Source organism: Prinia subflava, chromosome 8 (genome assembly GCF_021018805.1).
Source record: "Prinia subflava isolate CZ2003 ecotype Zambia chromosome 8, Cam_Psub_1.2, whole genome shotgun sequence".
In the NCBI taxonomy this organism is placed as follows: Eukaryota; Metazoa; Chordata; class Aves; order Passeriformes; family Cisticolidae; genus Prinia; species Prinia subflava.
In genome coordinates this window covers 8,800,578-8,815,088 of record NC_086254.1, presented here as the reverse complement: position 1 = coordinate 8,815,088, position 14,511 = coordinate 8,800,578, and the positions used below count along the sequence as shown (strand labels likewise).

Genomic DNA, 14,511 nt, shown 5'->3' with positions numbered 1-14,511 from the left:
GCTGTATTTCTGACCAGCACAGAGCAAGAGAAATTAACAGCCAGACATCCTAGGATCTTTTGTAAGTTGTCAAATCAAACGAGGAAAGACCACGTCTTGAAGAAAAAGAAACATCTTTCCTGATCTACTTGGCTGAAGTGAATTCAAGGCAAAGAAAAAAAGCACTAAAAAATCCTATAAATGCACAGGTTGAAAGATTCTCCTAAACAGTGACCACAAGGGATGTCTAAAACTGTGTGTAAGCACAGAGCAACAGCTACACCACGTTTACTCCTTCTCCCAGCTTTCCTACCCAGCCACGCCAGTGCTGCCACCAGTGGATTCCCACTGCCAGCAACGGGACAAAAACCAACTCCAAACTTCTGCCTTGTGAGTAGCTGCTCTTCCACCCCAAATTCAGCACCCCTAAAATAAACCCCAAAGCTCTCAGCAATTTGATACTGATCCCAGTAAAAGTCTCATTTCATCTGAACAGGAATAAGAAAATTTGGACCACAAATAATCATGGCTAGAGGCAGCTGTGGGTGCAGCCCTCAATTCCTCCATCACAGCCCTGGGCTCAGGTTTGTCACCTCTGCCTGCAAGATTGTCCCAATCCCGTTAAGCTCTGCCTGCAGTTAACTGCCCTGCCAGGACCTTCCCAGTGCCAGGTCCTCACAGGGACGTGCTGTGGAACAGGGAGGACAGGAACAATTCCCAAATCACTCCAGCAGCACAGGGACACAGCCCACAGGGCCAAGGGGGTCTGGTTCAGGGTTTTGTTCTTATGGTTTGGGCATTTGGTGGTGCTGATCTTCCTTGGGGAGTTTGTTTTCACTCCAACCAGTAAAGCAAATTCATCTTGGTTCATTCTGCCATAAAACAGAGCTCAAATCTAAGTTTTAACACTAAAACCACCAGAGTTTTATTTCCTCCAGTGGCCCTAAGCTCCAGAATTTATTTAAACTTAAAACAGTGTCCAAAGTGCCCAATTCCTTTATCCCAATGGAAACAAGCAGCAGAGCAGAACGTTTTACAAGCTGGGCCTTGTAACATCAGCTCTTCTAAATGAAGACAAGAGCAGAAATGAGAGAAGAAACTTTAACAGGATCTCTGCAGCTGAGACCATCCGTATTTTCTTCAAATAATGAAAAAAAGCAAACACTAAAGTGAAAAAGTTCCTTCTGTTTTTTGGGAGAGGGTGGGAAGGAAGGGACTTAAGTCCCAAATATGCATTGTTCGGCTGCAGATTAATTTTATAGCATAAAAATAAACACCATTGCTGTCAGCTAAATCAGAGCTGAAATGAGAAAAGGCTGGAAAGTCTTGCTACAGATCTGTGCTTTGTGCTCCCGTTTCACAAGGATTAACTTCTTGTACCCAGAGTTTGCTCACACCTCAGCATTACTGCTCCTTACACTGAGAAACTCCTGCCTTTGGCCTTCCCATTCCCTCATTTCCCGTGTAGCTACCCCAGGACCAAGCACCACTTACTCCGTAACCGATGTCACATTTTCCTGTCCAGCAGGTATTACTGGATCATCTCTCAACTTATCATTTGGAAGCTGTGGTGGCAAGAACTCCACATCCTTTTTCTTTGGAACTTTGTAATACTTCCAAGTCGTGTCGGCCTCGTCCTCCTCCAGACTGACGGCGGCGCCGACGTACACGGTGGGCTCGATCACCTCGGGGAAGGCGGCTGGGAAAGGCTGGGACAGGCCATCCAGCCTGTCCTCCATCCCTTTCGTGGGCACCAGGGGGTCTGGCGTTGGCATCTGGTAGAAATGTTGGCTCTGGGGCGTGGAGGGGGCTTTGGGCACCCCGTCGTCGGCGCCGTCGCAGGGGTGCGGGCTGAGCGGCGGCGGCTGCGGCGAGCTGGGCAGCTCGGGCCCGTGCAGCGCCGGGGCCTTGGCGGCGTCGCCGCTCCGCAGATTGGCAAACCTCACTTGGCTGTCTGGTGCAGTCATCACAAGCCTCTGACTCGCTGAATCTGCCTCCATGGCAACATCATCACTGATAGATACACGATGATGAAAAGGAGTCAAAGGGCGTTTCTGTGGCTTATCCCCTTTGTCTTGCTTCTCGTTTGTCTTGTGCTTCGGAGCCGCCGGCTGCTGGGGGCCCACAGGTGGGGCCTGCCCCTGTTGACCTGAATTTCTTGGTTTGAGATTTTTGTGCCTGCGGAATTAATACGGGGGAAAAGAGTCCACATTAATCTTTCAAATATGTCTGTGGTGTTCTTTTTCACTAGATAAGAACCTGCTTCTAGGCCATTAAACAGCCCATGAGAGACATCTGCAGCTGAAACCATTACCAAGTGAAGCTGCCTCCTCTTTCTGACCAGAATTTGAGTGACTTGGGCAGCACTGTACAATTTTAGAATAGCATTTTAAAAATTGTTACATCTGCTCTACGAGCCAAACGCACAAATAATCCTCAGAATTAAGACAGTATTTTATAACTGCTTCAGCAGAAATAGATTGTCACATGAATACCTCATCACTTTTAACTCGTGCCAGCAGTGATGAATCAGTAGAACAACGTAAGAATTAGTGAATGGCTTCTGGAATTCAAACACTGGTACCAGCCAAGAGAGCTGCCCAAGCCTCACTGGGTTAAGGACTGGAAAATTAACACCAAGAACCAAGAAGCCAAGCTCACTCCTACAACAGCTATTTCCAAGCTATTACAAGGCTTTTGTAGCTGCTTACTTACAAATTTAGCAAGTGTGGGAAAAAGAAAAACAGAGTGTCTTAACTGCATTAATCCAGTTGGGTCTGTTCAGTTTAAATGCACTTGAGCTTAAACATTTCATCTGCAAGTTCAAGATGCCAACTTTCAGGATCATCTGACAGAATGAGGCACATGAAATACTCAAGTGTAGAATGAAATGTTTGTGATTAAGCCATTGAACTGCAGGTACAGCCTCAGTGCCTGCGAGTTCTTTGCCACTCTTCCATTAGCAAAGTTAAGAAGCACTTGTATTGAAAAAACAGGATTAGGCAGGGATAAAAGGTAAGAGGTATCAAAATCTATTTTTACTTTAAACTCTCACACACATCCACATGTTTTTCTCCACTTAGAATTCAAAACACATGGAATAATAAGGGGGTTTAGGTCTTTGCAATTTCTGCTTAGGCAATTGCATATTTCTAATACACACCTCACATAGTTAATTGATTGGTTTGCTCTTAACTAGTGCTATCATAGCTAAATTCTCCTTGAAAAGAACATTTAATCCTCCTCCACATCCCAGCTCTTCTCAGGACACAGAACTTTAACCAACCATTTCAATAAGGGAGTTAAAAAATGCATTTCTCTCAAAATGCTACATCCTCCAGACAGTCATTTTATCCTAAGATACCAATATTCACTGCAAGGTAATCAGTGTAACATTTAAATCAGAGAAAGTGTTTAAACCTATTGCAACACTCCAGTCACCTAAAGATTAACACTCTGCCATAAGTACAGAAATTGAGAATTCAATGACATTAATGTTTCCATTTATTTTAAATACCTGTATTAACGGTCTGTGGCATTGCAGCCTCAAAAAAGGCAGTATTATATATATATATATAAAAATATATATATTTAATCTCAGACTTTTTGCCCTTTGTTTTGATTCCTTTTTTCCCAGCTAATGTAAAAAAAACACCCTGGCAATGCCACCCTTCCCAGAGAGCACGTCTGGGGTTTTATTCCTATTCACTTCATGATTAACAGCTTTCTCCCTTCAAGGCTAATGCCACAGCCCTGGAGAAGAGGTGCTTAAATCCTAAATAAACAGCATTCCCTTCCCATTCCCTGACAAAGCTGCCCACGAGGTGGTTACTGCCCACACCCACTGGAATTCCAGCCCAGGACTCGGGAATTGTCCCTGCACTGGCAGCAGGTCCCTCACTCCAACCTCTGCATCGACTTCTTGGGCAGAATTTCAAGACAGACCTCCAATGACATTTAGGAAAGGAGACACAAATTTTGCAGCAGCTCTCTCCTCTAAGCAGCCACTGCTTAATTACTCCTGCAGGAGTGATCAGGAGCCTCTCCTGAGCACTTCAGCCCCGGCAAACACGGCCGGGCTGCGCCTCTGCCAAGTGCTGTACCTTGAACAATTGCAATTTGTCCTCTGCGTGGCTTCAACAAAATCCCAGGATGCCACCTTGTCAGCTGTCTCCTCCTCACACAGGCCATTTGATGTGGCAGAATACTTCCTCCTAGGATTCAATACCACCAGAGTTATTTGGGAGCAACATATGTTCTTCTCTTATCTTCTGGCAAAGCTCAAGAGCGGTTTGGTGACAAGGGATTCAGCAAAGGAAGGATAAATAGCCTTTTCTTGACATATTAAACTGAGAACTAAGTAAATCATTCCTAAATAGTTAGAGGAAAAAATGAACTTCTTTAGAAATGGTTTATTAGAAGAGTAAAGCACATTCTACCAGCAGTCACAGCACCTTTAACAGAACTAATTGCTACACAAAATATTGGTATTTTTGGCTTCAGAGGATGAGTACGTACTTGTTCTGTGCTCTGTTCATGTTGCACTCTTGCCAGACTCTGTCCACCACTTGGTTGGCCAGTTTTCTGGGGATCTTGCCACCGTGATGGCTGGTACTGTCTGAGATAAATCCATCTGAAACCGAGGAAAACTTCACCCATTTCTGGGCAGACTGAGCATCAACTGCAAAGCAGCAGCAGAGGAAAGATTCAGGCAGTGAGACAATGCAGTGTCTACCACTCCAATTCAATCACCAAAGGAAGAAAAGTATCTTCATGGTTCAGTGTTAGGAAATAAAAACACACAGAAAATTTAGGAAGAGTAGGAGATTATTAAAGGAGATTTTAAAAAGCACCATATAGGTTTATGTTGTAAGTGGGCTGGATATTCTTTATCTCAAGTGATGAATGTGACCTGAAATAGAAAACAACTTGAGCAAAGCCAACATTGTGATTTTAAAAAAGGGTCAAGCTTGGGTAACAGAAGATCATGGAAGGAAAAAAGAAACAAAACCTCTTCTGCACAGTAAAACTTATGTAAGTCACCTGAAACTATGAGTGAGTCTCAGCTGCTGTGACCTAGATCAGGTCCCCATAAGCACTGCTCACACCCAGGGCAGAGGGCACACACACACACAGAGCCTTACTGGAAACTTAACTACAGCAAATCTTCCTGGACTGGGAGAAAACATCACCTTCCACTGCTGACCGAGGGCACAACGGGGGTTATGGAGCTGTGTCAGAGCACAGGCATGCTCACACAGGGGAAAAAACCCCAAAAACCTCCCCAGAGCAATCTGCAGTACTGCTAACAACACCAAGCACAACAGAAACTCTAATTTCAGCAGCTTACAGAAGAGTTTGAGTTCATTTTGCCTACACCTGGTGACATCAGTTTTACTACCACAAACTTAGGGCTAAAAGAAAGGTGATTTTTCCTCCCAAGCCAGCTGCACACAGAGCACCTGAACCCCCTGCAAACACCGCTGTGTTTGAAGGAGAGGCCACACAAACCATTCCCTCATGCAGAACGCGATTCCTTCCCACCTGTCTGAACCTCCTCCGGGGACGTGGGTGGCGTGAGGGTGACGGAGGACATGGCAGGGTCTCTGGTGGCAGCAGGCACTTGGTGGGCCCCCAGGCAGGCGGTGGAGCAGTGGGGAGCCCCCGCGGAGCTGGGGACGGGGATGTCTGTCTGAGGGACCAGCACGAAGCACGCCGGGTACACCATCCTCACCCCGGCTGCAAGAGAGGGCAGTGCCTGTTATTTACACCCAAAGCCATCAAATGGGTCATTCCAGCAGTCACTCCTGAGCTGGCACACCCTGTTGTGCCCACTGAGGCATCTCCTGGGACAAAACCCCTCTGTTGTCACCTCCATCATTATTTGATTTGCTTTATACAGAAGATTTGGGTGAATGAATAAAAAAGGCTTTGTACGGAGGTACCCACATGCTGCTACCTGCTTCTGTCATTTTGTGTTATAAAGGCTGCAAAAATCCTGTTTAATATCTAAATCTTAATATCACCACCATCATCCCCAGCAGCACGAGGGTCTCCAGCCAGCACTGCACTCGAGCTCCTCACAGAGAGGGGATTGCATTTCCTGGCACATCAAACATCACCAGCCCACAGCAGAACAAACCACTGCATCCAGGGGCTGGGATTTGGGGAAAACAGCAGATAAAGGCCTGAGTTCCTCAGGTTCTCCAGGACTGTGGTTTTGGAGACATCCCTAAAAGACAAGTCTGCCCTGTTGGAATTTGCACAGACTCTGAAACAGCAGAACCTGCTTTTTATGCAGCTCAGATGTCAACAGTCATCATCCAGGGTTTGTTTTTTTTTTTTTACTCTCTTAATTATTCATTTTTTTAAAATCTTGCCTCTCAGGGTACATAAGAAAAAGACCTCCTATTAATGGGTCTGCAAAATCCACTTTGAGCAGCAACTCATCCTAGACAGTCCTGAGCACCAAACAGGAAAACAAAACCCAGCAACCACTGCTGCAAAGGAATCAAATCGGGTCACTTCTGCATTCAGAATTTTGCAGGTTCAATCAGCCAGTTTATTTCAGTAATTAAAGGTAATCAGGCTCACCAACAAGGACTTCAACAGCAGCTAAAGAATCATCCTCCCAGTCCATTTCTTCTTGTTTTTCCTCAGATCCTTCCTTCAAGTTGGATGTGACGGGGTAGAATTGCTTCCACTCCCCGATCAGCTTTTTTGTGGATGAATCAGAAAGCTTGAAGGACTGCCCTGTGAGTGTGCCATTCAACCCAAAGGGGCTCAGGATAACTGGAACAGAAATAAAAATTATTTTATATTATTATATTTATTTATTTTATTATTTTGTGGAGATGATATCCACCCCGAATTCCTTCTTCCCCTCAGTGGTAGCAGCACTCTTATTTCAGCCACACCAAATAAACAATTTACCATTGCTAAGTCAAAATGCAGCCTAATCATGATTTACACCACCCAAGTTTTTGGCAGTAGTTTCACACTGTTAAATTTGTAGGTGCTGTAAGAATTGAGGAACCACAGTAACAACTCCAAATTAATCCACTCAAATAAGCAACAGGCAAGTCTTCATCTTGGCTTGCAAAGAGTCTCAGACACAGGTGGGATAAAGAAACACATCCAAATCCTGGCAGGGTTTAGGTGTTTTCTCATCCTTTCATTCAGCTGCTTACAGCAACAGGGAATACACTGGGAATCATCTGTTTCATCTTCAGCCTTGCCCATAGTAGGGAAGCACAGCTGCTGTTAAGTTTAATTCAGAAAGAAAAGCAAGTTTGGGACACTGAGCATTGCTAAAGGTGTGTGGGGATTTCTGCAGGGAGGGATCACACAGGGAGCATCACTGCCCCAGTGCTCCTCTGTCCTCCAGAGCACAGCCTGCACTGCTGGGGGAACCCCAGGGATTCACAGGCAGGGAAGAGCCAGGTGAGAAGGGCAGGGGTGTGAACAGGTTAAATACGCTGAGCCAGGAGTGGATTTCTGAGAGGCTTGGTGAGGGTATGTGGGGGTTGTAAAGCTGAAACAGCAAAATATTGAAGTCACCAACAGGACAGCACTCGGAAATGGTGCCATGAGGACAAATTATTCAATTACATGCCAAGAATGAATTTGCAAATGCTCCACGTTAGCACAAGGGCCAGGACACAGCAGTGACTGTGTGAGGACAGGGGGACACGGGGACAGCTCTGCCCCACTGCCAGCCCGCCCCAGGGCCTCAGGGAGCACCCAGGGGAGGAAAGCAGGGCCAGAGGCAGCAATCCCACCTTGGAAGGGGCTGTTGGACTGCTGGGCCAGCGTGAGGTGCTCCTCACTGAGCAGGTACACGGGCTGGTGCTGGCTGATCTCCACGCTGGTGCACACGTTGCTGTCCCCGTGCAGGAAGAAGGTGAACGAGCAGGACAAGTGCTCACTGCAAAGGTAACGGCAGAAAATAAGGCTCAAGTGCAGGATTTCGGTAAGTTGGGTCTCTTTTTTAGTGGTTTGGAGGCATTTTCTCACAATATATTCATTAATGGAAGTAAACAAAGCACCCTTCTATGTAAATAGCAAGAAAATGCTAAATATATGTTCCCCTTACAAACCCAAAGAAAAATCAGTTGGAAAACAACAGGCACTAAATTTTCAATTTCTTCAGTCTGATACTTTATATGTTGCTGTCTTGAGGAAATTTAAAACATCATTTTTTACAAGACAAAAACCCGTAATTTAATATTTTTATACCTCATGCATTTATTTTAAATCTCTAGAAATATTTCTGAACGTATTTTATTTTTAGTGAGGTCATATCTAGGCTGTCCTGTCACAGCTCCACTAAGCAGAATTTAATATCAGCCAGCAAGTCACTTATTTAAGAGCAAGAAGAACATCAACAGCTTTGAGAAGTGGTTTTGTTTTGTTATTTAAATTGAATCTTATCTTCATGTTCTTGAAGCCAATCAAGTAACTAAAAATGAAATCCCATACCTACACACAAAAGGGAAGATACAATCAATTAAAAAAAACCAAGGCTCAAGACATTCTTAATTAAAGTCATTAAGGCAAGTGTCAATGTTTAATAGCAGATGCTTCACTGACAGCATCTCTCATGGTCCAGAGTTTTAGGGGAAAAAAAAGCAACAGGTTTGAACAGCAAAAAACTCCCCAACAATGAACATTTCTCCTCCCTACAACTCTGATTTCCATGTTGTTTCCCAGTGCTGTTATTAGTGAGGAGCTACACGAAACCTCTCACTCTGCAAGATCACCCTGCAGAGAATTTCTGATTTTTGCTGTTACAACAAACCAGGGAGCAGAGCCCCAAATTTTTGTTTTTACAAAAATACAGCTGAGCCCTGCCAGGACAACCAGGAAAACATTTAAAGTTGTGTCCACATCAACTCCACGTGAAATATATTTCACCAATTTTAATTAAAGGGCAGGAAGAAAGGAAGGCAAAACCTTCAAGATCCCTGCCAGAAATGGCACATCCTCACACCCATCTGGAAAACCTTTTTTTTCCTGTTTTAAAGAGGCTGTACAGATACAATTCTTCAGTTCTAGTGGCTGTAAGTTATCCCAAGTTTCTGCCAGACTGATGCACTCCAGCAGGAAAAGAGCAGATGTTTAAAAGCAGAAGATGCTGCTCATTTGGACCTTAAATTAGGTCCAACATCATGGCCAGAGAAGGACCAAGGTCAAGGAGAACCTGAGAAGAACTTCATAAAGTGCTGGTGAGAAAATAAATTGTCCTTTGTAAGGAGGGAGCAGGAAAATCCTGCGCAGTCTCAGGGAAAAACGAGATCAAGTCACAGGAAACGCTGATTTTAGTCAGTCAAAACAGCAGATACTGGAGTGGATTTTTGCATTATCCAATGGAAAAGACACTCCACGAACTACTGCAGCCTAAAAATGAATGCAGCACCACCGTGTCCCAAAAACACCACCTGATCCCACCAGGCAGTGCCAGGATGGCACCAAGGCTCTGGGACATCCCTTCCTCTGAAAGCCAGTTCAGCATTCCTGGAAAGACACAGAGAGCTCCAGGGCAGGGAGAACCTCCACAGCCCCCCTAAAACACATCCTCCACAGCCCCCCTAAAACACAACCTCCACAGCCCCCCTAAAACACAACCCCCCTAAAACACAACCTCCACAACCCCCCTAAAACACAACCCCCCTAAAACACAACCCCCCTAAAACACAACCTCCACAGCCCCCCTAAAACACAACCCCCCTAAAACACAACCTCCACAGCCCCCCTAAAACACAACCCCCCTAAAACACAACCCCCCTAAAACACAACCTCCACAGCCCCCCTAAAACACAACCCCCCTAAAACACAACCTCCACAGCCCCCCTAAAACACAACCTCCCTAAAACACAACCCCCCTAAAACACAACCTCCACAGCCCCCCTAAAACACAACCCCCCTAAAACACAACCCCCCTAAAACACAACCTCCACAGCCCCCCTAAAACACAACCCCCCTAAAACACAACCTCCACAGCCCCCCTAAAACACAACCCCCCTAAAACACAACCTCCACAGCCCCCCTAAAACACAACCCCCCTAAAACACAACCTCCACAGCCCCCCTAAAACACAACCTCCACAGCCCCCCTAAAACAACCTCCACAACCCCCCTAAAACACAACCTCCACAACCCCCCTAAAACACAACCTCCACAACCCCCCTAAAACACAACCTCCACAGCCCCCCTAAAACAACCTCCACAACCCCCCTAAAACACAACCCCCCTAAAACACAACCCCCCTAAAACACAACCCCCCTAAAACACAACCCCCCTAAAACACAACCTCCACAACCCCCCTAAAACACACACAACCTCCACAACCCCCCTAAAACACAACCCCACTAAAACACAACCTCCACAGCCCCCCTAAAACACACACAACCTCCACAGCCCCCCTAAAACACAACCTCCACAGCCCCCCTAAAACACAACCCCCCTAAAACACAACCTCCACAGCTGCAGGTACAGTGAATTTCTTTTCCAGAGGGAGATGGTGGCATGGGAACAGCAAGGGCAAAGGAAAGTCTCTGGCACTGGCACAGCCCATTCAATCCATGGAAATGGGTTGGTTCATTTTCACCCCCAAGCCTCAGAGTCAGGGAGGAAAAAGGTGGAACAGTGACAAAAACACGGCAGATTTAAAATTGTGGATCAAAACCATCCAAAAAGGATGAGAGAACTCTCAGAGTGCTCATGGAGGAGCAGGAAGAACAGCCCATTTTTATTCCAGCACCTTAGAGCAGGAGTTGCAGTGACCCCACTGAGGAGCTGCTCTGACTGAGAACAGTTCTCAGCTTTGCTCATCTGCTCTTCAGCTTTAATTGTGTTTTGGGGGCAAAAAAGGCAAGATCTGGATGAATTATAAACTGCTAAAACTCCACACTGCTCAGGAATCCCGGGAATGTTGCGTTTCCAAAAGGCAGTGGGGATGCAGCTGAGCATCTTTTTTATGCCTTCAAGTGTAACAGAAGTCACGTGGCCAGGACACACCACTAAATTCCAGTATGGAAATCTGATTAAATTTTAATCCTTATGCAAATGGTGGAAGACTGATTTTCAAACTGAATTTTGTTTTTCAAACCACATTGGGTGTTTTAGGCTGAAAGAGGTGGTGGTGCCTTGGCTCTCAGTGACAGACACAATTCAGAAGCTCAGTTATCAGCAAGATAAAATTTAAAAATAAAAGCACATATTCCCTATATACACTTTAAATGCAATTAAGCTTCACCTCTTGTAAACACCCCATTGTTAGCCAGATAAAGGGCAAACAATCACAGCATAATCTGATGGAATTCAGATAAACCAAGACAAAGGGAGGCATCAGCATGATAACAGAAGCATTTCAGTTCATCACACTGCAAAACCAGTCCTGAGGAGGAGCAAGGAAAACTCAAGGTCACCATGCAAAAACCAAACCCAAAAATATAAACCAAAAAGAAAAAAAAAAAAAAAACCCACACAAAAAACCAAAACAAAAACCACCAAAACCAAATCAACAAAAACAAACAAACAAAAAACCCCAAACCAAAAAAACCAAACCCCAAATCAGATTTCTTTTCTCCCCCAGCTCAGTGGGGGTTTCCAACAAAGTCACCCAGTGGTGGCACTGCCACTGTTCCCTGCTCTGCCTCCACATGGAGAGAGCAGCCACTGCTCCAGTTCATCCTGGAAAACCCAAATATCACCCAATTCCCACCAAAAAGAAATTTTTTTCCTTTAGAGCTGCAGCAGAGTCACTTCTGGGCAGCAGGATAAAATGTCTCACATGAGAAATTCACAGTAAAAAGGAGTCTGGAACTGGGGCTGAGGGAAACAGATCCCACCCAGGACACAAAGTGTCCCCTGAAGCACCAGCTTGCTTTAAAATAAAGGTTGACCTGAGAGGCAAAATTAAAGTTCCTGGACTCAAATATAGTTTGTTTCTTCTGAGCCAGTAGTGCTCAGAAACTGCTTCCTCATATTTTAATTATTTCAGGTTACAGAACTTCAGAAATATCAATGCATGTGGAAATAATCACGAGAAATACAAATAAAGAATCGTAATAAAAACAAAACAAAACAATCAAAACCACAGGGAAGCTCTGTGGAGGGAGTGGAGAAAAGGAGGAAGGAACATGAAGAACCAGAGCTCTGCAGTACTGGGTGCCCTACACAAATTATTTTACGGACTTAGCAAGAAACTCTACAAACATGCATACTTTTTATTATTGTTTTGTTTAAATTAATACATTTGAACATCCTCCAATTCTTTAATTTCTAGAGCCTGGCTGCCAGTGCACAACCTCAGCTTAGCAGGAATATTCCAAACTTTACCATAATCTAATTTAAAAAAGGAAACTATTTATTTATATTCCCCACCATTTCTCTAAGTTCTCCTCTAATTTTCTCAATAACTCACCTCACATCCAAAAATCCTAATCAAGCAAAAAAATCTACCACGTATCACTTTGGGGTAAATAAGCAAATTATCTTTACAATTCAGTCAAGGACACAGTAACAGAATCAGGCTGGTGGTTTCCTGCCTGCTAACGGAGAGTTCATCCTATTTTTATTTGCAGACTATTTTAGGTAGCTCAGAAGATCACTGGTAATTTGTGCAGAGCATCTCACCACTGAAATATAAAAAAAAAAAATCTCTACACCTCAACACTTTGAAATTTTATTCTGCATGAAGAGAGACTCAGTGATGTCCTTAAGGTCAGATATAGAAAAAAAAATTCTGATGTTAAAGTCAGCATTGATAACCTCTTTTTCTAGTACTTTTACCACTACCATCACGTATTGTTGGATATAGTTTAATTCAGAAAATTCTGAAAACAAAAAAACTTTTTGTCTTATCCTGAACATCAAGTTGCTCCATTAATATTTCTAATTTCTAATTAATTTCATTCAACCCAACCACAGGATTTGGGTATCAATAATCCAGTTTCCAACTGATCTCTGAATACAGACATGAAATGCCTCAGAGCAAGGATTCTTTATGACTTTTGACCTGAACACACCAGAATTCAGTTGGATTGAGGTCCAATCCTGCAAGCAACTTTAAAAGCAAATAAAAAATAAAATAAGAAAGAGACTCCTTGGGAATAATGCTATTTGAAGCAACCTTCAGTCCTCATCTACAATCCATTAAAAACATTTGTGTAAAACCATTTGATTCCCCCATGCTCCCTCTTCACTCTAATCACACAAAACAAAGATGTTTTTGTTTCAGAGACAAAGGATTATGATTTTATGGGGGGGAAAAAAACCCCAGAAGCTGCTGTGGATAAATCCAATACAATTTCTACTTCTACCTTTTTAAGAATAACTCAAGGGTAGGAGGGAAAACCACACTAAAATCCACATCTACAGGAGGTTTCCATTAGCAAATCTGAAAATATCTTCTTGATAAAAAGGTAATTAGGTCTGGTTTTGTCTCCACATTAGGACTTCTGTAGAGCTTTGTTTTTTGATCTTCAAAGTGCTTCCCAAACACTGACTGCATTAGGACCCCACTAATCCACACTCAAATCACCTCCTCACGGCAGCACCGGCACAAGGAGGGCTCCAACTAAAAGCACATTTTAATAGTAAATTAAAGAAAAAAAAAGCATCCAAATGTTTCAGCTGAAAGAGAAAATGTTTGTTTTATGTAATTACTATCTCCTGTTTTCCTAGCTTGTCTTTGGGAATTACTTCTGAGTTGAAGTGGGAGCACCTTACGCTGCCAAAGCGCTGCTAACCCAACCAAAATATTTACTGAATTCTCACAAACTGCACACTCTGCCTGACAGGGAAACACAACTGCAGAGTGGAGCCTCTGTCCCAGGGCCCACTGCTGACCCCAGCATCTCCTTCCCAGAACACTCCTGGCATGGGAGCACAAACACCAGCTAGGTAAGGTTTTAATTCATTCATTAATTTGCAGATTATTTCAGTCTGTTAAAAAAATGATTGCTAAAATTTGGTACAGCTTGGCCAGGGTGGGGAGTTTTCCCCAAGAATCAATGCCAGGGTTGGCTCTAATTGAGAGTTCCCAACCCTCGGCCACCAAAGTGAAGCATCTCCCAAGGGTTGTCCTTCACCACAGATGAGTTCTGGGTGCCACTTAAATAAATTCAAAGCATCAAAGAATCTCCTTTTGAAAATGTGACAGTTCCCTTCTCTAATAAATTCCTGGGATGGAGAACACAGTCTTACAATTAAATAGGTTCTTTTGGAAATAAGAATTTATAAGGAGAAAAGGTTTAAGGTGACACATGGCCCGCCATCAAGCCCAAAGTTTTCCCTTCCTGTTTGTTTTTTATTTTCTTTTCCTTTTCACCAAGCTGGGATACAACAGGACAGTTCTTTGGGACTGCTCACACCTCCAGGTGCAGCTGGAATACCACAGGTACTGAGGAGAAATTTCTTCTCCAGCTCCCTCCCACCTCTGCTGCTCCAAAAACCCATCCCATCCCAAATGTGGCATCCTCGATTTCCCCTCACCATCCACAGCCCTGAACTGCCAAACTCCCCAAAG

General features: G+C 44.1%; 1 protein-coding gene across 1 annotated transcript in view; it reads right to left on the bottom strand.

The window, feature by feature from the left end:
• Nucleotides 1-14,511, bottom strand: part of MED13 (mediator complex subunit 13) — a 50,363-nt gene that overhangs the window by 17,942 nt on the left and 17,910 nt on the right. The window contains exons 4-9 of the mRNA XM_063402812.1: nucleotides 7,761-7,906; nucleotides 6,574-6,771; nucleotides 5,524-5,718; nucleotides 4,498-4,660; nucleotides 4,083-4,193; nucleotides 1,474-2,157 (exon numbers count right to left, since the gene is read on the bottom strand). Coding sequence (XP_063258882.1) covers nucleotides 1,474-2,157; nucleotides 4,083-4,193; nucleotides 4,498-4,660; nucleotides 5,524-5,718; nucleotides 6,574-6,771; nucleotides 7,761-7,906 — 1,497 coding nt within the window. The remainder of the gene's footprint in view (nucleotides 1-1,473; nucleotides 2,158-4,082; nucleotides 4,194-4,497; nucleotides 4,661-5,523; nucleotides 5,719-6,573; nucleotides 6,772-7,760; nucleotides 7,907-14,511) is intronic.